This window comes from Mobula hypostoma, chromosome 29 (genome assembly GCF_963921235.1).
Source record: "Mobula hypostoma chromosome 29, sMobHyp1.1, whole genome shotgun sequence".
In the NCBI taxonomy this organism is placed as follows: Eukaryota; Metazoa; Chordata; class Chondrichthyes; order Myliobatiformes; family Myliobatidae; genus Mobula; species Mobula hypostoma.
In genome coordinates this window covers 21537114-21562942 of record NC_086125.1, presented here as the reverse complement: position 1 = coordinate 21562942, position 25829 = coordinate 21537114, and the positions used below count along the sequence as shown (strand labels likewise).

The window sequence follows — 25829 nt, the reverse complement described above, 5'->3', positions numbered from 1 at the left end:
TGCTTGGATTTTCAGAAGGTCTTTGACAAGGTGCTGCATGTGAGGCTGCTTAACAAGAGACCAATACAGGAAAGATACTAGCATGGATAGAATATTGACTGATGTCAGGAGGCAAAGAGTAGGAATAAAAAGGGACCTATTTTGGTTGACTGTCAGTGACAAGTGGTGTTTCACAGGAGGTCGGTGTTGGGACTGCTTCTTTTCACATTATATGTCAATGATTTGGATGATGGAATTGAAGGCTTTTTGGCCAAGTTTGTAGACGATACAAAGATAGATGGAGGGGCAGGTAGTGTTGAGGAAGCAGGGAGTCTGCACAAGGACTTGGATAGATTGGGAGAATGGGCAAAGAAGTGGCAGATAGACTATATTGTAGAGAAGTGTATGGTCATGCACTTTGGTAGAAGGAATAATGGCATAGACTACTTTTAAATGAGAAAATTCAAAAGTCCGAGTTGTGAAGGGACGTGGGAGTCCTTGTGCAGGATTCCCTAAAGGTTAACTTACAGTTTGAGTCAGTGGTAAGGAAATCAAATGCAATGTTAGCATTCATTTCGAGAGGAATAGTATATAAGAGCAAGGTTATGATGCTGAGGCTTTATAAGGCATTGCTCGGACTGCAGTTGGAGTATTGTGAGCTGTTTTGGGCCCCTTATCTAAGAAAAGATGTACTGGCATCAGAAAGGGTCCAGGGAGCTTCATGAGAATTATTCCAGGAATTAAATGGTTTATGTATGAGGAGCATTTGATGGCTCTGGGCCTGTGCTCGCTGGAGTTTAGAAGAATGAACATTGAAACCTATTGAATATTGAAATATTGAAAGGTCTAGACAGAGTAGATGAAGAGAGGATGTTTCCCATAGTAGGTGAGTCTGGGACCAGAGGCTTCAGAATAGAGTGACATCCATTTGGAAAAGAGATGAGAAGGAATTTCTTTAGCCAGGTGGTGAATCTGTGAAATTCATTGCCACGGACAGCTGTAGCAGCTGAGTAATTGAGTATATTTAAAGCAGAGGATGATAGGTTGTTGTTTAGTCAGGGCATCAAAGGTTTCGGGGAGAAGGCAGAAGAATGGGGTCAAGAGGGATAATAGATCAGCCATGATGGAATAGTGGAGCAGACTGGATGGGTTGAGTGGCTTAAATCTGCTTCTGTCTTATGGTCTTAGTCACCCATCCCTTGGAAAAAGACTACATTTGGCCTATCTATGCTCCAATGAAAGAAGTCCCAACCTGCTTAACCTCCCTCCATACCTATGGCCCCTCAGGTTCCGGCAACATCCTTGTAAATCTTTTCAGCACCCTTTCTAGCTTAATGACATCTTTCCTGTAGCAGGTTCAACAAAACTGGACTAATTTTCCAAATATGGCCTTGCCAAGTCTTGTACAACTGTGACATTACATACCAAAGTCTATATTCAAGGTCACTGTGCCAAAAGCTGCCTTTTCTCAGGGTCCTATCATCACTGTGAAAGTCCTACCCTGATTTGCCTTCCCAAACTGTAACATTTTGTGCTGACCCAAGCATAATTTAAATTTTATGTTTGGACTAAGGACAGAGATAAATCAGTGACCATTTGTTTCATGGTAGCAGCTCTGCTGCTAAGACTGTTGGATGGCTTTAATGTGTATTAATGTAACATGGTGCTTCTTCTGTGTGAGATTTTAAAAAGGGATCACCTGAAGCTGAATATGAGAACTGCTAAGTCCTGGTGAGAGTGGCTGGGTTCTTAAAGCAACATTTCTTTTGTTTTCAGGTGATGCTTGAGCACTCAAAGAGGAGTGGCCTTCAAGTAGCAAAGTGTATACTGAATAATCGAAATATTGTGAGCATGTTGGAAAAATATCTTCAGGTAATTCTTATTTGCATGCTATTGCATATGGCCATATGGCCAAATAGCTGGATGGATTTCAGTTAGCTTGTGTTAACCAGGATGTAATTCAAAACTCCAAGCACCTTAACAGAGGTAAGCTCTAATAACAGGTGAAACACCTATGACAACAATACCACGATGTTTGCATACATACTTGTTTCTCTGTTAACAGTTTATATTTTGTAATTGTGATTACACTTACATAATCAAACTGTGAGAATGGAAAATACCTTAGTAATTGTGGCAGTGTGATTGAGCTCATGTTCAAAAGAAACTTGTCGGTGGCTGCCAATTCATGTTATAACTAAAGATACAAAGGTCCGAAGGTTAACTTATAGCATGAATTAACTGTTTATTTGACATGTCTACTGCTCTATGGGGTCTAAAAGAATTTATTTGGATATGTGTAAGTACAAGATTGGTCTTAAATAGGATACCCCCTGGACTCATTTGGAATCTCAAAGGGAGACCATTCGGTCCTTGGGTCTGTACTATTAATGAAATAAATATTGTTAATAACACTACACCACTCATTATCTCTAAACTTAAAAAAAATACAAATATTTATCAACTTTTTGAGCATGTCTTACAGAATATGACAACTCATTGTGATTAAAATACAAATACTCTTCACTGCCTCCCATTCTTTTATCAGGAATCTTCAGTCGATACCATTTGTTCAGCACATCAGTTGTAATGGTAATACCCGGTGTCGCTTACTTTAACAAAAGGCCTCAATGTTGTGAACTTTCAATTAAATCTTCTTAAAAGTCCCTTCAAGATGGCGCCAGTGACACATGGCAACATTCTGCAGGCTATGTGCAATACTTCTAAATATACCTCTTTTGAATTACTCTCACTGCAGTCTGCAGCATGTAATTTCTTTTTAAGCAGTATACTTTTAAATCAATTTAATGATCTACAGTCCTGATGATCTTCTGAGGGACTTGTGGACCAAATAGGCACGGCACCTTTAAGCAGACGAAGGTTCATCGCAGGAGGCCAGGCTGAAACAGACAGGGATGAGGCCCCCCTCTACCCAGCATCTTGTTGGCAAATGTGCAGTCACTGGAGAACACAACTGAGGACCTGAGTGCAAGACTGCTGTGTCAGAGGGAAATGAGATGTGTTCTTTGTTTGAACAAGATGTGGCTTTCTCTCAGCATGCCAGATACAGTGATCAGACCCAAAGACTTCTTGATCCACAGAAGAATGGACCGAACTACTGATTTGAAAAAGGCACAAGGTAGCGGTGTGTGCTCTGATGTGGTGGTTTTGTTGAACTTGTGTTCCTTTGACCTTGAACACCTAACGCTTAAATCCCATCTGTTCTATTTACCCAAGGAGTGCTCGACCGCAGTTTACATACACCAGCGGCCGACGATGAAGTGCTTGAGATACTGCATGATGCCGTCTCCAAGCAAGAAACAGTCCATCCCAACACACTTCATATCATAGTCGGGGACCTCAATCGAGCTCGTTTGAAGAAAACCCTGCACAATTACCATCAGCATATAATCTGTAGCACCAGAAGTCCCAACAACTAGACCACTGTTATACTAAGATAAGGAATGCCTACCATTCCATGCCTAGACAGCATCTCAGTAAATCTAATCACTTGGCTGTCCTTCGCCTACCTGCATACAGACAGAGGCTAAAGAGCCAAGCTCGAGAGTTGAGGACAACAAAGAGGTGATTTCGGGAGGCAGAGGAGCAGCTACAGGATTGCTTCCAGTCAGTGGACTGGGCCTGTTCAAGGACTCACCTGTGGATCTGAATGAATACACCATGGTTGTCACGGACTTCTTATAAACGGTTGTGGACGAGTGTATCCCCACAAGGTCATTCAGTGTCTTCCCTAAGCAGAAGCCCTGGAAGAACCACATGCAACCTGAGGGCCATATCAGAGGCATTGAAGTTTTGTGATGGAGGAAGTTGCAGGAGGTCCAAGTATGATCTTTGGATCAACACACATCAAAGTTGCTGGTGAACGCAGCAGGCCAGGCAGCATCTCTAGGAAGAGGTACAGTCGACATTTCGGGCCGAGACCCTTCGTCAGGACTAACTGAAGGAACAGCCAGTAAGAGATTTGAGAGGGGGAGGGGGAGATCCAAAATGATAGGAGAAGACAGGAGGGGGAGGGATGGAGCCAAGAGCTGGACAGTTGATTGGCAAAAGGGGATATGAGAGGATCATGGGACAGGAGGCCCAGGAAAAGGGGGAGGGGGGGAAAACCCAGAGGATGGGCAAGGGGTATAGTGAGAGGGACAGAGGGTAGCTATCTCATGGGCAAGGTGAAAATTCCCAACTAAACTTGAATCAACAGATATGGTAGGGCTTGAATGTTATCACCTCTTATAAAGTTATATCAAGTAATATAGGCAACAACAGGGCTTGACTTCCAGATGAACTTAGTGCCTTCTATGCTTGCTTTGACCGTCAAAATATGGAGGAACTATCACAAACTCCCACAGCCCCCAGTGATCCTATGATTTCAGTCTCATGAGGCCTACGTGTGAGTAGTCTTTGGGAAAAGCATCCAACCCAGACTGGGTACCCAGCTAAGTACTAAAGACCTGCGCTGATCAACCGGCTGCTCACTGAGATCGTAACCTTTAGCTTCGGCAGTCTGAGCTACCCACCAGCTTCAAGCAGACTTCAATTATACCAGTGCTTCAGGAGAGCGTGGCCGCCTGCCTTAATCACTATCATCTGGTAGCGATTACATCCACAGTGATGAAGTGTTATGAATGGTTGGTGATGAAACATCAACTGCTGCATGAGAAGCAACTTTGATCGGCTCCAGTACGCCTACCAGAGCAAAGCTCTATAACAGATGCCGTCTCATTAGCTTTTCACGCAACTCTGGTATATTGGGACAGCAAAGATTCCTACATCAGGATGCTCTTTATTAACTACAGCTCGGCATTTAATACCATCGTCCCCTCAAATCTAATCAATAAGCTTCAAGACCTTGGCCTCAATATCTCCTTGTGTAATTGGATCCTCAATTGCAGACCCCAGTCAGTTTGGATTGATAACAACACCTGATCCACGATCTCCATCAGCACAGGTGCACCACAAAGCTGTGCTCATAGCCGCCTGCTCTACTCACTTTGCATTTATGACTGTGTGGCTAAGCAAACCTCCAATGCCATTTTCGAGTTTGCTCGACGACACCACTTCCGTATGCTGAATCAAAGGTTGTGAGGGATCAACACAGAGGAGGGAGACTGAAAACCTGGCAGAGTGGTACCATAACAACAACCCCTTAGTCAATGTCAGCAAGACCTAAGAGCTTATTGGCTTCAAGAGAAGGAAACCAGAGGTCCACGAGCCAGTCCTGATTGGAGGATCAGAGATGGAGAGAACTTTAAATTCCTTGGTGTTGTTATTTCAGAGGACCTGTCGTGGGTCCAGCATGAAAGCATGACTTGCCCCTCAACCACCAGGCTCTTGAACCAAAGGGGATAACTTCACTCAACTTCACCTGCCCCATTATTGACATGTTTCTACAACCTGTGGAGTCACTTTCCAAGACTCTTCATTTCATATTCCCGATATTTATTGTGTATTTATTTATTATTATTTCTTTTTGCATTTGCAGTTTATTGTCTTTTAAGGTTCGTCCATTGTCATCGATGAAGACCTCGACACCATTAGTACTTTTTATGAGGTCGAGTTGCTAGCTTGACACTCAACCCGGCACGGATGGATAGCATGCTTGGGAGCGGCCCAACTGGATTCGGACTTGGGAACTTTCGCTCCTGGAGTCCGACGCTGATGTCACTGCGCCACCAGCTGGCTGATGGTGCCGAGACTAGCGCTTGATTTGGATTTAAGTGAGGGAGATTTGCGCAGCGTCAGCCTCACTCTCTCTTCCCAATTCCCATCTGGATCCAGTGGCAAGACAAGAGTGGAGACAGCTGGAGATGGGACTAGGCGCAGTGGATGACCAGGACATCTGTGTCTTGTCGTGCTCTACGTGTTCCACGACGCTTGAACAGACCGCCATCTTGACCGTTGGACCTTCCATTGGTCTCATCCGCTCAATCTGCCGGAGTCTGCCTTCACATGCTGGGATAGACAACTCCCTATCTCACCGAGGGTTTGAGACCCGTCAGCTACCCTCACCTGATTTAGCCGGCTTGTCGAAGCCGTTGCCCGGGGTGTGGCTGCTGTTGCATGCAGACTGCTACGGGAGCCACAGGTGAGAGCTGAGTGCCAGGTGGGGACCAAAGGTGGACTAACCACCCTGTGTCTTTTACACACTTGTTGAATGTCCAAGTCGGTGCAGTCTTTCTATTATCGATTTCTGAATTGACTTTATTACTTACATCCTTCATGTACATGAAGAGTAAAACTCTTTACGTTACATCTCAGTCTAAATGTGCAATTTGTAATAGTATGTACAACAGGATAGTTAATAGAACATGGAAATACAGTTGTGTCAGCGTGAGTTAAGCAGTCTGATGGCCTGGTGGAAGAAGCTGTCCTGAGCCTGTTGGCTTTTATGCTTCCATACCGTTTCCCGGATGGTAGCAATTGGAACATTTGTGGTTGGGGTGACCGGGTCCCCAATGATCCTTTGGGCCCTTTTTACACAAATGTCTTTGTAAATGTCCTGAGTAGTGGGGAGTTCACATCTACAGACGCACTCGGCTGTCTGCAGTTCTCATACCAGGCAGTGATGCAGCCAGTCAGGATGCTCTCAATTGAGTCTGCCTGCAAGAAAGTGAATCTCAGGGTTGTATATAGTGATATGTACTTTGATAATAAATCTATTTAAACTTTGAATCTTTATTTCAGCGTATGGTACAAATACCCTTATAAATACTGCATGACAGTGGCTTCAGCTGAGGCCCAGATCATTCCTTGGAAGATTTACATCTCTCCAATGGGAGAAACTTGCCAGTATTGTTCTGACCTAAAGTCTTAATAGATCTCATGGTAAATTGTTGTAATACACTCGATGGTTTTAAATTTTCTCCTTCACAGGGTGAGAATCCATTTACTGAAGAAGATTCTAAAGATGAAGCTGGCGTTGACAACCCTACGAAGGGTGATGGACTAAATGAAAACATTAAATGTGAAAATGAAGGAGATAAAGGTGAAAGATCAGAAGCAGAGGGAATGGGAGGTCGAGAGCCAGAGGCAAGTGAAGGTGGCAATGAGATAGTCAGTGCACCTAAGACAGTCATAGAGCCGTCTGAGAGGGAGGTGGCTGCCCCTGATGAAGAGCCTGAATGCAATTTGACAGCAGATCAGGATGCTGAAAAATCCATTCCAGCAGGTAAAGATCCTGAACCACCTCTCCCAGCTGAAGGTGAAGACAAGATCTTGGGAGTTGGTGCTGGACAAAATCCTGATGAAACTTCCCCAGATGAAAATTATGATGCAGAAGAGCCAGAATAATTGTTATACAAATAGATATTACTTCTTTGTTTCCTTTCTTCTGACATTAAATTTTTCTAACTAAATTGGATCTGAATAAAAGAAAGTTGTCTTAGTTGACAAAGGTTCCTGTATGGTTCTAGGAGATCCTAAATTTGGCTATGACTCCCAAATCTGGGACAGCCCTCTACTTCCTGGTTTTGTCTGACTATTTTTATGTGGAATGCTGTTCTTCTGTGAAAGTGCTTTGTGAGTGCATTTACCCTGTTACTTTTTAAAAAAATCTTCCAGAGTAGGTGATGTTGACTTCTGCACCACATTCAAGGGTTGCACAGAACTTTATGGAAATGATTTTCCTGGTTAGTTCAGAAGTGAGATTATATGGACACTTGCAAGAACATGGGGATTTTTTTCCTACACAATATGGAAGCTCCCTGTGTTTAGTAGCATGGTGTGACTCCTCAAAACTGTCTGCTTGTGTCTCAATCTTTGGACTGAAGATGTTGAAGGGGGCTTTAATAAAGTAGGTTCCTTCAGGAAGAACTTGCTTGGCTATGCTGAGTATTCTTACATTTCCTGTAAAGGTGAATAGAAGTTGTATTGTACAATCAAACTTTTAACATTTGTTAATCCAGAAGTTTAAATGAAACACAATTTATTGGAGATATGACAACATATGTTTTTAGTTGGGTTTTTTGAATAAAAGTTGAGTTTTGGCAACGCTACCTGGGTATTGATCAAGTGTAACCTTTGTTTTGCTACTGGAAAAAGGAGGAGTTGCTTAACTTCTGGAAATTGTATACAATAAAATAATAAAACCTTTTTATAAATGTTTGATGAATCACTATTGTTTTCCTGCTTTAGATACTTTGCCCCCCCCCCCCATCACATTCAAAATAAGGATTTAAAGTTAGTTAAGAATGGGTGAAAGTTGGGCTCATTTGTTTATCTTTCAAGATGCAGAAACCAGGCAAAAGATAAATGATCAGTAATGAAAGCTGTAAACTCATCTTTCCATAAGAATCTTTTTTGCTGAATTATATCAAACAGGTGGTGAACAAATGGACAATTTGCTCCCAAGGTTTGTATCAGTGTTAATGCTTCGCACAGGCCCTAGGATGAGTGAAGTACTAGCAATGGGCTTCTATTTTAATATTTTAAAACAAAGGCCACATACTTAAAAGGTGCAACAGATGGGTACTTGTTGCATGTCTCATAAAGTAGTGTACGGAGATGATATTTAAGCTGGCTGCCCAATAGAAAACTGACAAGAATGGAGAGGCTGCTTGTTCATAGCTCATCACTTTTACTTTAGAGGTGCAAAGCAGGTATGTAGTATATTTGCCTCCAACGTACCTGGGTTTGAATTTCTCCAATATATTTTACTTTCTATTTGCAGAAGAGCCTGACGTTCATTTAACATAGAAGATATAATGTACATGTAGAAGTTCATAACCAAAGATTGGTAACAGGAAGAAGTTAGGTAACTTATCTATTTGGGTGTTACTAGTTGGCCTGATCTCAAGATAGAAGCTAGGAAACCAAGTAGTGACTATGCACCTACCCACAAGCTTAAGCAGTTTCTATCAGGGACTGACCATTTAATATACTTTCAATCCAAAATTTATTGTGAGTGCAAGTCTTGAGAAAGTCATTGCTTTAACACATATCTAAATAATAACATATTGATAAGGATGGAACTTCAAAATGAAAGTATATGATATTTTACATCGACCTGAGGGAATATAGATTTTTGGCTTACTATCGCACAATCAACCTTCTCTTGATAATACTCTGAAGTGCAGCCCAACTCTTGTAACAACATAAGCAATTGAAAGAGGATAAGACCGTTTGGCTCTTGGCACCGGAACAATTATCCAAAAATTATCATGGATGATTTACCTAATACAGTGCCATTTTGTTGCACCAACTTTATATCCCATGATTACCTTAATATTTTGAAATTGTTGTCTGCTTTGGATGAATTAGGAAAAAAATGTTCATTTGAATAAGGTCCAGCTTAATCATTGTATTGGCTCGTGGCCAAGTGGTTAAGGTGTTCATCTAGTGATTTGAAGGTCGCTTGGCTGAGGCAGCGTGTATGTCCTTGAGCAAGGCATTTAACCACAGATTGCTCTGCGACAACACCGGTGTCCTAATGCCCTTCCCTTGGACAACATCAGTGGTATGGAGAGGGGAGACTTGCAGCATGAGCAACTGCCGGTCTTCCATACAACCTTGCCCAGGCCTGCGCCCTGGAAACTTTCCAAGGCACAAATCCATGGTCTCATGAGACTAATGGATGCCTATAAATTTCATAAGATGATCTTGTAAACTTTCACTTCACTCCCTCTATTGCAATTATCCTTGTATGTAGAAACCAAGTCCATATGATTTTAGTAAGATGTACTTAAATCTTTCTACAATAAAGGATAGTAAACCACATGCCTTCCTAATTCCATACTGTACTTGCACATTAGCTTTGAGTGATTTGTGTACAGAATACCAGGTTCCTCAAATACATTCAATCTCATATCATTTTTAAATTACTGTTTTTCTATTTTTGAGGGAGACATTCAAAGCCTTACAATTACATCCTTGCTTTCATATTCTCATCTTGAAATTAATGCTAATATTGCATTTGCCTTCCTCACCACTGACTCAATCTGCAAATTAACTTTTAGGGAATCCTGCACCTCAGATTTTTGAATTTTCTGCCCAGTTAGAAAATAGCCTACACCAAAGCGCATGACCAAGCACATCCTGACAGTGTATTCCATCTGCCACTTCTTTGCCCATTTTCCCAATCTAAGTCCTTCTGCAACCTCCCTGCTTCCTCAACACTACCTCCCCTTCTACCTATCTGTATCATCCGCAAACTTGGCCACAAAGCCATCAATTTCATCATCCAAGTTATTGACATACAATGTAACAAAAACAGTCCTAACACCAACCCCTGTGGAACACCACTAGTCACTGGCAGCCAACCAGAAAGACTCCCTAACACCAACCCCTGTGGAACACCACTAGTCACTGGCAGCCAACCAGAAAGACTCCCTTTATTCACACTCTTTGTCTCCTGCCGATCATTCATTCTTCTATCCATGTTAGTATATTTCCTGCAATACCATGGGCTCTTGTTAAGCAGCCTCGTATGGCACCTTATCAAAGGCCTTCTGAAAATCCAAATACATAACATCAACCGATTCTCCTTTGTCTATCCTGCTTATTATTTCCTCAAAGAAATTCCAACAGATTTGTCAGGCAAGATTTTCCCTTAAGGACACCATGCTGACTTTGGCCTATTTTATCACATACCTCCAAGTACTTTGAGACCTCATCTAAAACAATCAACTTGAACATCTTCCCAACTACCGAGGTCAAGGTAACTAGCCTATAATTTTCCTTCTGCCTGTCTGCCTTCTTAAATAGTGGACTAACATTTGCAATTTTCCAGTCCTCCAGAATCATGCCACAATCTAGTGATTCTTGAAAGATAATTACTAATGCCTCCACAATCTCTTCAGGCTCTTCTTCCAGAACTCTGGGATGTAGTACATCTGGTCCAGGTGACTTATTTACCTTCAGACCTTTCAGCTTCCCAAGCACCTGTTCCCTAGTAATAGCAATTGTACTCACTTCTGCCCTATGGCACTGCCGAACTTCCAGCATACTGCTAACGTCTTCCACAGTGAAGAAGGGTGCAAAATACTTCTTAGTTGGTCCACCATTTCCTTGTTCTGCATTATTACCTCTGTACCAATTCCTTTGTAAATCTTCAGATTAAAACCTTTTCTCATATAAAAACATGTTGGTACCTAAATTTATACTTGGCCTTCTCTTCATCCTAAAATTACACCGATATCCTTACATTCCAACAATCAGAGACCAAAGATAAAAGTAAAGGCTTCAAAACATGAGTAAACAATTTTAAACAAATTGACCTGCCTGTAGTGGTACTTATTTACATTTTGCCAAACGTTCTCACTTCTTGGTGACAACATACTGATGCACAGTGGTAGATTTCCATCTGAGGTCTCCGTCTTATCCAGCTAGTCAAACTATTGATATATGCCAATTGGTTCTTTAGCTATGGACTGCATCAGACCCCAGCTTAATTTTTCATTCATCCCACAGCCATGTCTGTGCAAAATTGTATAAAATTATCAAAAGCAAGGAATGTGGATCTACTTACACTTTTCAGACTATTGAAGTGTTCCACACTGCTGTCTCATAATCAATTAATTATGCTGATAAATCAATCAAGTTAAAGTGATTTGAAACATGTTGGGAATGTGTTTTATGGACATCATGAAGTAAGCTTTTGAGAAAAAAAATCAGAAATAACTATTCATCTTGCAAGGATAGTCCAGCACTGAAAAAGCTAGAAACATGCTAAGAATTCAAAGTATAGTTTTACAGTCAACAATAAAATTACTTACAATTTAGATTTACAACACATCATCAAATTGGTGTGACATGAATCTGGTTATCTTTAAGCGCAAGCATGTTTGTAAACAGAACCTATTGAAATTTAAATAGGGGACCAAAACAGAAAGGATTTATCAAGTAGTTGGTGATGTAATATAAAAATTGTTTTGTGTATCAAATAATGTATAAGCATGCAGGTGATCTATAGATGTTTAATGTTCCTAATGAACAACAATAGTGTTTTTCATCTCTGGAGCCTGGATTTAAATTCAAACCAAAATTACCATTTTGTCTCCAGTCAATAGGGCAGATTATACCACTGAGAAACAATATGCACAAATTACATGAAATTCTGGTTGCTATTTAGCAAAAATATTAACCTGGTTAAGATATTATTTTGTAAAATATGGGACAAATTAATTTCATATAAATATATAAATAAGTTCTGTAATCACAATTTCCAGCGTGATTACACACTGAAACCAAGCCAATGCAGTATATTTAACTTTGTTGACTTTGTAAGTTTAAATTATATTATCCAATTGCCTATAATGGCTGTCTACCTTTTAAGCATCATAAAACAATGTACAATGATGCAATCTTCTAGACATGGTCCCTGAGTATTTCAGCAGCATCTTACCATGCAGTTAAAGAGTCATTTGCATAAGTAAAGTGACATAAGACTGGTTCTAATGAAATGAACTTTTCAATGAGTTTCAAAAGCGGAGATAACAAAGGCTCTTACAATATTCCTCACACCAGGTCTCTGATTCCAGGACATGCATTCTGATGGACAGGGAGGGAGAGAAAACTGGCGTTGTTTCCAGAAAATAACATGGTTAGGTAAACACTATGGTTCCTTTGTCCTATATGCCAAATGATACAAAAAGGCTACTTCAAATATCTGGATCCAATGAGCTTAAGAAATCTAATTTGATGACTCATAAGCTGTGAGGCCTGGACCAAAAAATTAAATAAATTCTAAATAACTGGAGAAAGAAACTACTTTGAATATATAAATTAGGAGCAGGAATAGACCACTTGGGTCTTCAAGCCTGCTTTTCCTTTTAACAAAATCATGATAGTAACCTCAAATCTGCATTTTTGTTGACACATGATGATCCTTCACCCACATACATCAAGTATTTATCTGCCTCTGCATTTAAAATAAAGTATCTTCTTCCACTGCCCGGAGAAAGAGGGTTCTAGTCTCCCACAACGCTCTGTGAGAAATAAAAAATCTCTGCCTTAAATGGGCACCCCTTTATTTTCAAACATTTACCCCTTGTTCTAGGTTGTTGCATAAGAGGAAAATCCCTCCACGTCCATACCCACCTCTCAGGATCTTGTATGTTTCAATCAAGTCTCCAGTGGAACAAAACCTAGCCTGTGTGACTCTTCCTCATAAAACAACCTGCCCATTCCAAATATTCACCTAGTAATTCATCTTTGAACCACTTCCAAAGCATTACCCTTACTGAAATAAGGAAATCAAACCATACATAGTACTCCAGAATTCCCTGCAGAACATAAACATAATCTTTCTTCTTTTGTCAATTCTCCTTCAAGTTCAAGTTTATTGTCATCTGACTCTACATAGAGACAACCAAATGAAACAATGTTCCTCAGGATCAGAGTGCTTATGTATATCTCACACAGAGCACATATCAAAATATTACCATTAATAAGTTAAAAGTATATATAATTCGAAATGCATGGAATGCATAGCACAGGTAAACTGTAAACCTTAAACAGCTCACTATCCTAGTGACGAGACCTCATTAGTAGGAGTGTATTCATTAGTCTCACAGCCTAAATTATATGCTTATTTTTGTGTCACTAGCACATTTACCATCATATATTACTTAGGTAAGTGGTAAGTTGTTAAAGACCAGCACCAATTGCTGTGCTACATTTCTGAAGCAGAAAAAGACTCAGTTATGCCTATCTTCTGCTTCCTGTTAGTCACTTTTAATTAGGATTCAAGATGGCACACAGTAACTTTAAAGCCCTTCCTCATAACGTCTTGTTTCAAGTGGAATCCAAGGCCAGAATCAAAACCTCAGCTGAGACTGCAGTAAACTACCTTTGTCAAAGAGAGGAAATGACAATGTTTATTCAGCACTGAAGATATCCAAACAAAGTTTACAGTGATAAATGAACACCAAAGATTACTAGAACAGACTAGCTTAGGCAAGGAATCTAGTGGAGGAGTGGCAAGATTTAGGAGAGAACTTCCTGAGGTAGGACAAACGTGTCTGAACAATGTTGAGAGGGTGGCCAGAGGGCCAAATTGCAAAGGTAAACTGAAGGAAACCAAGATCAGACATATAAATGAAGGGAAAGATTTCAGCATGTGAATGGTACAGAAAGAAAAAAACTTGCACTTATGTGCAGACACACTTGTGCAGCTAGTGTAGAAAGCATTACAGGAAACATGCCCGTTTCACAAACAGTAACATGTAAAATGATGAAGTTACCAGTAGTTTTAATCAACAACCAGAGGTTAAACCAGGCACATCAATGTATATTAAAGTTAAAATAATTCATCTACCCATTTGAAATCTGAACTCTTTGTGTTTTACCATGAGCAGGAAGTACTCCTGCCTAAGTTAATTAAAAGGGCATTGATGCTACCTGCTACTGAAACAGCTCTGCAATCCTTTTGAAAATATTAAATATATACCAATCTAATTATTCCTTTTAAAGTGGATTTTTGGAATTACAGTACATAGGAAACATCATGACCCCTGCACCATAGTGCCTGTCGGCACTGAAATTTCTCTGTAATTGCAACTGTATGCTACATTCTGTTCTCGTTTTTCTGCCTTGATGTAGTTATGCATGGAATGATCTGTTCATTCAGAGCAGAAGCTTTTCACTGTACACGTGATGATGATAAACCAATATCCATAGTAATCAAATGGGACCATAATGAGACCTATATGAAATGTCACCACTTTATTTCACGGAAAAGAACAAGAAATTGCATGTGTATTTGCATCCTCCATGCTTTTCTCTTCACCCAATCCCAGCTCAATATATCTCCTCCCTCTGTCTCGTGCTTTCCATTCATCTCTTTCACTCTCTCTCCCTCTTCATCTTTCACTTTCTCCTTCTCTTCCTTTTTCTCCCTCTTCTCTTCTTCGCTCTCTTTAGTATTTCAGTTTATTCAATACTCACATCTCAGATTTATGACGTATTTGTGATCTGCTCCCTGATGTTCAGAGGCAATGTTTTAAAAATGTCATCCTCTACAAACAGCTGGGTCTTCCGGAGACAAGAGCATTGTCCCAACTCAGCTGGAAGTTTATCCAATTTATTGACTTTAAGATCCAGGAGATGCAGTTGCCGCAGACGTCCAACAGAGGGTGAGAGAAAAGTCAGGTTATTGTGCGAAAGGTTGAGAACTCGCAGTTTGGTGCAGGAGAAGAGAGATTCAGGAAGTTCAGTCACTTTATTGCATTCTATAGCAAAATGCTGCAACTCTACTAGTTGGTCAATCTCAGGAGGGATCTTTGAAATGTAATTGTGGGAAACATCTAAGAAGAGAAGTTTCGTTAGTTTAAATATACTTGGGGACAGGAATTCAATCTTGTTCTTATTGAGATAGAGCATTTCAAGTTTTGGAATTTTGGCAATGTGAACAGGAATGGAAGTGATATTGTTATGCCACAATCTTAGGCAGCTGAGTTTTCGGAGGTTTTGACAACTGGCAAGCTCTTCCATTGAACTTAGGTTGTTGTCTTTGAGGTCAAGTTCCTGTAAATTGGTCAGACTAAAGATGGCACTAGGGATTCTTTCTAAATTGCAATGGAGCAATCTCAGCACAGTCAGGCCAAAGAGCTTCTTAATATTTGTTAATGATGTTATTTTTACTCCTTCATTGTGAATTATTAAGCACAACAAGTGATTGGCCATATCTAAAATTGCATTTGGGAGCTTAGTTACATTGGTCTTTAGATGCAAGGTATCTATGTTTGGCAGCTCACAAAACATCTGCAGGGCTGTGGAGATTTTACTGTCAGTTTGCAGTTGCCCTTCAATATAGAGCACATGTAAATTCTTCAAGGTAAATATCCATGGGGGTGTTTCATCAGCGATACCAAATCGTACACGTAAAGTTATCAAATTCTCCTTCAAGAATAGCAGTGCCTGTCTTTCTACCTTAAAGGAGCAGTTGTACAACCACATTTCCTTCAACATTTTCAGATTGGAGATGGCAGCAGAAATGGTGACTCCTTTGATGAGCTCCAGCTTTAAGACTTCAATCTCGGTCAGGTTGTAAACCTGGATGGGGATTCCTGGCATCATGAAGAGGTGCATTTCCACTTTGTTCTCCATGTTCATGATGAGACGCTGCTTCAGGCGCTCTTCTGTCCACTCATGATTCAAATTGAGCTGTAGAAGCTTATTTTCACTCACATCTGAGAGAAATACCGCAAACTTTCTGGCATAAAGTTTGTCATACTGATCAATAAGATGTAGCAGGAAGGCAAAGTCATTTCTCACATCTGGAATATCATCCATCCCAGTCTCAACTCTCACATTTTCAAATGAATACTCTTTCAATTTATAATAAAGTATCCAATGCAGTGTGTACAGACAAGTGCAACTATATAAGACTATTGCAGTAATGTATAACAGTGATAACATTTGGAACATTCTCCACAAAGCATGAATGCAGAAGAAGTCAGTGAACCCTGTGATGTGCAGTGCATCGACACAGTGGATGTTGTTACACATTTGAGGAATAAAAATGCTGATGTAGACAAGAATAATTACACTTTGCACAGTCCGAACAATGGTTTGATTCAAGTACATTGTATAGAGAATGTCTCCCTCTTCTGTATGCAGGCGAAACTTTTTCACTTTTTCAAAGAGGGATTTGGCCTGCTCACCTTCCTTTTTATCCAGAATTTTCACTGAAGAATTGTCTACCATAATGCCACCAGCTGATTTCATAACTTGTGAAGAGCCTTTGGACAAAAGAGAAGCCTTGTCTCCTTTATAAACATCATTACTGAATGCAATCTCTTGTGAGAATGACCCAGAAGAGTCAACTTTCTGTGGACTATTCATAGAAGATAATGATTGATCTGTGCTGGATTCAGAGACTATGGGCACCCTGGGGGTAGACTCCTCATACACAGTTTCTGACAGCGCTTTAGTAGTCCATGGAGAGTCAAGGCATTTCCCAAGGACAGTGATAAAGTGCTCTATCTTAGAACTTGTGCCTGGAAATTTAAACCAGAAGTTACTACTGATGAGGAATATCAAAGAATGTAGAAGGACTAGGTAAGGGAAATATTTAGAAAACCATATCACAGCATTATCATAGCACCACTGATTAATAAGATAATACTGCTGAACATCTAGACCAGTCTGGAATCCAGAGGCAAGCACATCAAGCCTACGTCCTTCCAAAACAGTGTGGTTCCATTGACGTTTCTGAATGGAGAGGCCCTCTGGCACTGGGATGCACAGAATCTGCTCGTTTGATACCTGGAAATGACAAATCATTCTGAACATAAGTACTTTACATTATAGATTTCATTTTCATATTCGTAACTGGTACAACAACAATCATGAGAGCATTTCAGCTCAGGTGCATAGGTAATTGCGACAGAAAATATGTTTATGAGCATCGAGGCCCATGCAAACTTACACATAGAAACTCTAAACATAGAAGATTATTGGTCAGTTCTTCTGAACTGTTGCACAATAAACAATTTAGATGCTCTGGGGAGTAAATGCTTAGCTGTGGTGTCTTCTGTGCAGTAAACAACATTAGCATGTGACATTAGATGGAAAACAAAGGGTGACCTGCATGTGTGTATATTTCCCATATATAAAGGAAACATAATATCTTGCCAGAAGGAAAACTAGACAGAAAACACAGAATAATCTCTTATGGAGACCATGGCAGCAGTGAAATAAAAAATACCTTTTATATCCCAGTATTCTGAAATGGGTGAAATTGAAGGCTGTTCCAACTATCTTGGTCACATCCAGGTATAATGAGACAATCATGCTATGTGATCCAGATTCATCAATTGTGTATAAAATGAAAAGCCAAATCTTATAATACTATATAATTTAAAAGGACATGTAATATGGATCTTTAAATTGTATGAATTATAAAATATGATGGAAATATGCTCTAAGAACACTGATAAAGCAATCAGCAGAAATATGGAATGTGGAACAAAATATCAAAAAATATTATTTCCTCAGAATGCCAAATTGTCAAGAAATGTAAAGGAGTCTTGACCCAAAAGCAGCGCAGCAGAGATGGTTCAGCGATGAATGGTAACTTTAACAAGACTGCAAAATAACAACCCCAGGGGTGCCTCAAACAAGAGAGAACAGATACTAAACACCACGGGCAGAAAAGCTAATTGAAGGCTGGAGCAACTAGCAGAGGCTGGCTGGAATGATGAGTGACCAAAGGCTGTGGATGAAAGCTGGGTTTAAATAGGCTGCAGGTGACTCCTATTAGCTGGCTGGAGACTGGGAGGTACCTGCCTGTGCAGGCATGACACCAAACCTTTACAATAGTTTACAAAGAAACAGTTAATGGCAAGTTTTAAGTAAATTCTTTTCTGTAAAAAATAGCTGCAAGGGAAGGAAGATATCTTCCTTTATTTTTTTTTGGTTCCTCACTAAGTTAGCAATGGAATGTGCACCCCTTTATTGTGGCATCTGTGAGATCGGGGTTTGATCTCCACAGCTGTCTATAGGAAGTTCTCCCCGTGACCACATGGATTTCCTTTGGATGCTCCAGTTTCCTCGCACATTCTGAAGACATACAGTTATGATTAAAGTTAGTGAATTGTGTGCATGCCATGTCAGTACCAGGAGCATGGTGACACTGCGGGTTTGCCCCAGCACATCTTTGGAGTCTATCTGTTGTTGATGGAAAATAATGCATAATGCTGCTTTACACTGCTTCATTTGCTGAAGAATGACAAATGAACAATGTGCAATGGCCAGTGAACATTCCTGATATTGTGATAAATAGATGGAAGATCATTCACGAAGCAGATGAAGATGCTTGGGCCTAAGACACTGAGCTAGGCTGGGGTGACCGTCCTCTGATAATCACAGCCATTTTCCTTTGTGTAACTTCAACCACTGGTTAACTATTCTCTTCACTTTTAACAGGACACCTGATGCCACACTTGGTCAAGTGCTGACTTGATGTCAAATACATTCAACTACAGTACTCCCCACCTTCAGTATTCAGCTCTTTTTGGACTAAGACTGTGAAGAAGTCTGGAGCAAAGTGATTTCAGTGAATCCTAAACTCAGCATCAGTTATGATATTGATGGTTATGTACTGCTTTAGTGCACTGTTGATGATAGCTTCCATTACTTTATCTTGTTCAGCCAAAAGCACTCGTTCCCTCTGTTGGCACATATAGCACATCACTCCATAAACACAAGAAATTCTGCAGATGCTGGAAATCCAGAGCAACACAGACAAAATGCTGGAGAAACTCAGCAGGTCAGACAGCACCTGTGTAAATGAATCAACAGTCAACATTTCGAGCCGAGGTCTTTCATCAGGACTGGAAAGGAAGGGGGAAGATGCCATAATAAGAAGGTGGGGGGGGGGTAGGGGAAGCAGGACAAGCTATAGGTGAAGCCAACTGAATAGAGAGGGGGGATGAAGTAAGAAGCCAGAAGGTAATAGGTGGAAAAGGAAAAGGGCTGGAGAAGGAGGAATCTGATAGAAGAGGAGAATGGGTCATGGGTAAAAGGGGGAGGGCCCAGGGGGATGTGAGGGGCATGTGAGGAGGAGGGAAGGGGTAAGAAGGGAGCCAGAATGGAAAAGAGAATATTGCTGATTTCAGTCAGTCTGCCCACTTAGTTATAAATTTCCTTGAATTCATCCAAAAGGACAAAAAGCATGGGAAGACAAGGGTATTATTAAACTAAAACTCACCGTTGCTATTCTGAAATCATAACCATGAGGAAATCTGCAGATGCTGCAAGTCCAATGCAACACACACAAATTGCACGTATGGAAAAGAGTACAGTCAATATTTCTTCAGGACTGGAAAGGAAGGGGGAAGTCGCCAGAATAAGAAGCTGGGGCGAAGGGAAGGAGGATAGCTAGAAAGTGACAGGTGAAGCCAGACGGGTAGGAGAGCTAAAGGGATGTAGAGAAAGGAACGTGATGGAAGAGGAGAGTGCACTGTAGGAGAAAGGGCAGGAGAAGAAGAGGTGATGGGCCCGTGAGAAGAGGTAAGAGCCCAGAGTGGGAAATTGAAGAAGAGGGGAAGAAGAGGGAAATTTTTTTTGACCCGAAGGAGAAGTCAATGTTCAAGCCATGGGGTTGGAGGCTACCCAGACGGAATGTAAGGTGAGCGGTCTCATCTTGACACAGGAGAAGGCCACAGGGTGACATGTTGGAATGGGAATTAAAGTGTTTGGCCACCGGGAAGTTCCACTTTTGGCAGATGGAGCGGAGCTGTTTGACAAAGCAGTTCCAAAATTTACAATGGGTCTCACCAACGTAGAGGAGGCTGCATCAGAAGCACCGGACACAATAGACGACCACAGTAGAATGAGTTGCCTCACCCATGCTGGGATGGGTGGAGCTAATGATGGCCGCGGCTCATCAGCGAAACAATTAAATTCTTCCGATTCTAATGTCTTTATTTTCCTTTCCAGGGTGGCTAGGGTCCCATTGGGATCTTTGATCTAGAGCAGCCCTCAGAAACTGCAGTTCTGCACGGTGGCTTGGAGCTCGCGATTGGCCACGTTTTCAGTATGACCAGATCTGGCTTGAAGTCGAGCGCCTTAGCGGCCTTATGGACACGAATTCTTGCTGGTGTCGTCAACTGGAGTGAAGCATCGAAGACAGCAAGAGTGGCTGTCGGAGGGCTCTGCATTTGGCATCGACCCCCCCCCCTCTCAGAGGGAGACAGAGACTGGGGGATTTGAAATGTTGGAGTGAACAATTAGTTTTTGATGGTCTCTCTTTGGAAGCTTTGCTTTGGCTTGAATGTCAGGTGGTGATGCTTTGTGTTAAAATAAGTGGGAGGAGGATTTATTCTGTTGTTGCTGCTTGTGTGTGTGAAGGGGACAGGGGGCTTAGGGGTCCTTACGTTTTTATGTCATTCATTCTTGCAGGGTTTTTATTGTTTTGAGAACGTCTGCAGTGAGTAAGAATTTCAGGTTGTATATTTTATACATTCTCGTATATTAAATGGAACCATTGACTATTGAATGTGCAAAAATTGCCTGGGGCTTTGAATGGAGGTGAATGGGCAGGTGTAGCACTTTGGCCACTTACAGGGATAAATGCTGGGAGGGAGATTATTGAGGAAGGACGAATGGATAAGGAAATCACAGAGAGAGTGATCCCTGCAAAAAGATGGGGTGGGGTGGGGAGGTAAAGATATCTTTGGTGGTAGGATCCCTTTGGAGATGGGAACAGTTACGGAGAATGATATGTTGGATGTGGAGGCTGATGGGGTGGTAGGTAAGGACAAGAGGAACTCTGTCACTGTTGGCGGGAAGAACGGGTGAGCTTGGATTTTTGGGAAATGGAGGAGATGCGAGTGAAGGCACCGTCAATGGTGGAGGAAAGGAAACCCCGCTCTTTGAAGGAGGAAGACATCTCTGGTATCCTGGAAAGGGAAGCCTCATCTTGGGAATAGATGCGGTGGAAACGAAGAAACTGAGAAAAAGAGACAGGGTGGGAAGATGTATAGTAAAAGTAACTTTGGGAATTGGAAGGTTTATAAAAGATGTTGGTTGAGAGTTTGTCTCCAGAGATTGAGAAAGGGAGGGAAGTGTCAGAAGTGGAACAAGTGAGTTTAAGGGCAGGGTGGAAGTTGGAGGTAAAGCTGATGAAATCAGCATGGGTGTCTGAGGCAGCACCAATGCAGTCATCAGTGTAGTGGAGAGAGAGTTAGGGAGCATCACTGGGAAAGGCTTGGAACATAGACTGAAGTACGTAGCCAATAAAAAAGCTGGAGAAAGTGGGGGAAGCCAAAGGAAAAATTATTGAGTGTAGGGACCAGTGCCAGAATGGAGGAGGGTGGTGGTGGAGGGGAACTTGTTGGTTCTTTTATTGGCAAAGACATGGAAAGTGGGGAGAGAAGCATATAGGAACTGGACATCCACGGTGAAAATGAGATGGTCAGGGTCAGGGAATTAAAAGTTCATGAGGAGATCAAGAGCATGAGAAGTGTCCTGCATGCAGGGACTGAACCAAGGGGGTTAGAATGGAGTTGAGGTACGAGGACAAGTGTTCAGTGGGGCAGGAGCAGGCAGAGACAATGGGTCCACCCAGACAGTCAGGTCTGTGGATCTTGGGTAGGAGATAGAAGCAATCAGTGCAGGGCAAGGGAATTCTGAGTTTGGTGGCAGTGGATAGGAGTCCTCAAGAGATGATGAAGTCAGTGATGGTGTTGGAGACAGTTTTCTGATGATCCGGAGTGGGGTCCTCTTCAAGGGGTAGGTATGAGGAGGTGTCTGAGAGTTGCTGCCTGGCCCAGCATGGTAGAGGTCCCACCGCCACACTACACCCATTCCACCTTTCTCTGAAATGCCTTAATTTAGAATCTAATGAGCAAAGCCACTTTACATAATTAATACAACATACTTTAAAGCATTAATGATCTGAAGAGCTTACAATACATTACTAACAAAATGTTTCTCTGTGATAAAGGCTCCCTCTTCCTGTTTTACCTGCAGTGCCCCTCCAAACATTGACACCAGAACCATAAGAAGGGTCAGATATTCTGCAAATACATCCCACCAGGGCTTCAGGATCTTGAATGCTGGGTCTTGTTCCCCAAAATATGATAGTTCTGTCACTGGAATCATTCCTGTTGGGAAGAAAAGGTAACAGTGTAAATGGTGTTGCACAGAAATTGTTTTTCAATAGACATGGGTAATTATGGCTGTGACCTTAGTGACATGTTCTCATAAAATCACAGCTGAGCAAGATCATGTCCTCATCAGGGTTCACTGGATTGAGAAGCTAGATGATTTTACCCTCCCTTGCTCAGGGGCACCAATGTTAATTCTGTTGCTCAAATTGCTGACTAATTACTAGTACTGAGTGGATATTAAATATTGATTGGTCTGAAGGGCTAAAACTCTTACTCCTTTATTTCATCACTAGGTAACTCTTTGCTAGTGCCTCAATATTTTCCACTACAATGGGAATCAACTGACATTTTGAAATATTTTTCACTTATTGCAAAACACAATTCTAAACAACTATAGTTTTGTGGTATTAGTCATCAGCCCAATGTCTCCAAAATTGAGAGTCTGGTGCCGAGGATTGGAGGTTCGGAAGTGGCCTGTCTTGGGATTGGAGATCTGTATGCATGAGTGGGTGGGAAGATGGGAAAGGGGCTTGTTTTACTGTTGTCTAGTATTGTGATGTTGCTATTATTGTTGTTGCTGCTTGTGTTGTGTTGAATACTGTGAGCATGCTATGCTGGTGCTGGAATGTTTGGCAACACTTGCGGGCTATCCCAGCACATCCTTGGGTGCGTTGGTTATTAACGAAAATGTTGCATTTCACTGTATATTTCAATGAACATGTGAGAAATAAACCTGAAGCTGCCTTTTTTCTTGCCAATAATTACAAATATATGGCTAAGTTTAGAGTATCAATTCTTTTTGCAAAACAGTTTAATATGTTGAAGTCTTAATTACGTTTGTATTTGCTATAAAACAGAGGATGTTTCACATCATGTTCTAAGAAGAGGTAACTGACCTGAAGCATTAACTCTGGTTGTCTGTCCACAGAAGCTGCCTCATAAGCATCTTGTTTTTATTTTGGGTTTTCATCAACAATAGTTTCCTATTGAATTAATGTGCGCTTGCTGAGTGCTTAATTAAATATGCTACTTACTGTTTTCTCCAGAGTCACTAGTGTTATTCTATCCAAAGCATTATCCCTGAGAACTGAGAGGCATTTTCCTACAAACCCCATTTCCAGAAAAGTTGGGATATTTTCCAAAATGCAATAAAAACAAAAATCTGTGATATGTTAATTTACGTGAACCTTTATTTAACTGACAGAAGTACAAAGAAAAGATTTTCAATAGTTTTACTGACCAACTTAATTGTATTTTGTAAATATACACAAATTTAGCATTTGATGGCTGCAACACACTCAACAAAAGTTGGGACAGAGTTAAAATAAGATTGAAAAGTGCACAGAATATTCAAGTAACACCGGTTTGGAAGACTCCACATTAAGCAGGCTAATTGGTAGCAGGTGAGGTATCATGACTGGGTATAAAAGTAACGTTCATCAAAGGCTCAGTCTTTGCAAGCAAGGATGGGTCGTGGCTCACCCCTTTGTGCAAAAATTCGTGAGAGAATTGTTAGTCAGTTCAAAAGGAACATTTCTCAACGCAAGATTGCAGAGAATTTAGGTCTTTCAACATCTACAGTACGTAATATTGTGAAAAGATTCAGAGAATTCAGAGACATCTCAGTGCGTAAAGGGCAAGGTCAGAAACCACTGTTGAATGTGCGTGATTCCTCAGGTGGCACTGCCTAAGAAACAGTCATGCTACTGTGACAATTATAGCCACCTGGGCTCGGGAGTACTTCGGAAAACCATTGTCACTCAACACAGTCCGTCGCTGCATCCAGAAATGCAACTTGAAACTGTATTACGCAAGGAGGAAGCCATACATCAACTCTATGCAGAAACGCCGGCGAGTTCTCTGGGCCCGAGCTCATCTCAGATGGACCGAAAGACTGTGGAACCGTGTGCTGTGGTCAGGTGAGTCCACATTTCAGCTAGTTTTCGGAAAAAACAGGCGTCGAGTTCTCCGTGCCAAAGATGAAAACGACCATCCAGATTGTTATCAGCGAAAGGTGAAAAAGCCAGCATCTGTGATGGTATGGGGGTGCATCAGTGCCCACAGCATGGGTGAGTTGCATGTATGTGAAGGTACCATTGACTCTGAGGCATATATTAGGATTTTAGAGAGACACATGTTGCCATCAAGGCGACGTCTCTTCCCGGGACGTCAATGCTTATTTCAGCAGGACAAAGCCAGACCACATTCTGCACGGGCTACAACAACATGGCTTTGTAGACACAGTGCATGTGCTTGACTGGCCTGCTGCCAGTCCAGATCTATCTCCTATTGAAAATGTATGGCGCATCAAGAAGAGGAGAATTAGATAACAGAGACCACAGACTGTTGAGCAGCTGAAGTCTTATATCAAGCAAGAATGGACAAAATTTCCAATTGCAAATCCACTACAATTAGTATCCTCAGTTCTAAAATGATTAAAAAGTGTTATTAAAAGGAAAGGTGATGTAACACAATGGTAAACATGCCTCTGTCCCAACTTTTGTTGAGTGTGTTGCAGCCATTAAATTCTAAATTTGTGTATATTTACAAAATACAATTAAGTTGGTCAGTAGAACTACTGAAAATCTTTTCTTTGTACTTTTGTCAGTTAAATAAAGGTTCACGTGAATTAAAATATCACAGATTTTCGTTTTTATTGCATTTTGGAAAATATCCCAACTTTTCTGGAAATGGGGTTTGTACTTTCCAGCACTTGTTTGAAATATATCAGGGTACTAAATTTACAGCCCTCTGCAGCTCTTTTTGTCCTGTGCAGTAGCCACCCCCCACCCCCATATCAGACAGTGATGCAGCCTTTCAGAATGTTCTTCATGGGACATCTAGAGAAATTTTTGAGTGTTTTTGTTAATATACCAAATCTATTCAATTTCACAGTTATTTCTGAGGTATCAGCTGAAATAAAAGATGTTTAACTTTAATGTCCTTTGATCTACAGTTTATTTCTAGGAATTTACACGATTGTTTAGATATATGGCAGATCGGAAAACTGTCAGACTAAAGTCAGCCGATTGGTGTTAATGATCAGCATTGCATTTTAACATTTTCTCAGAGGAGTAAATAGAATCAGAATCAGGTTTATTATCACTGGCATGTGTCATGAAATTTGTTAACTTAGCAGCAGCAGTTCAATGCAATACATAATATACAAGAATAAATCAATCAATCAATTACAGTATATGTATATTGACTAGATTAAAAATCATGCAAAAAACAGAAATAATATATATTTAAAAAGACTGGTAGGGTTCACGGGTT

At 41.0% G+C, this 25829-nt stretch overlaps 2 protein-coding genes across 2 annotated transcripts in view; one reads left to right on the top strand and one right to left on the bottom strand.

Moving 5' to 3' along the window:
* Window positions 1-8115, top strand: part of LOC134339261 (A-kinase anchor protein 8-like) — a 33164-nt gene extending 25049 nt beyond the window's left edge. The window contains exons 12-13 of the mRNA XM_063035626.1: window positions 1756-1851; window positions 6871-8115. Of these exons, the coding sequence (XP_062891696.1) occupies window positions 1756-1851; window positions 6871-7287 (513 nt within the window). The 3' untranslated portion in view covers window positions 7288-8115. The remainder of the gene's footprint in view (window positions 1-1755; window positions 1852-6870) is intronic.
* Window positions 8116-14889: 6774 nt separating this feature from the next.
* Window positions 14890-22545, bottom strand: LOC134339307 (volume-regulated anion channel subunit LRRC8C-like). The gene is made up of 2 exons (XM_063035694.1): window positions 22408-22545; window positions 14890-17202 (listed from the first exon to the last, which is right to left on the bottom strand). The coding sequence occupies exons 1-2, from the start codon at window positions 22543-22545 to the stop codon at window positions 14890-14892; spliced, it is 2451 nt and encodes an 816-aa protein (XP_062891764.1).
* Window positions 22546-25829: the final 3284 nt, after the last annotated feature.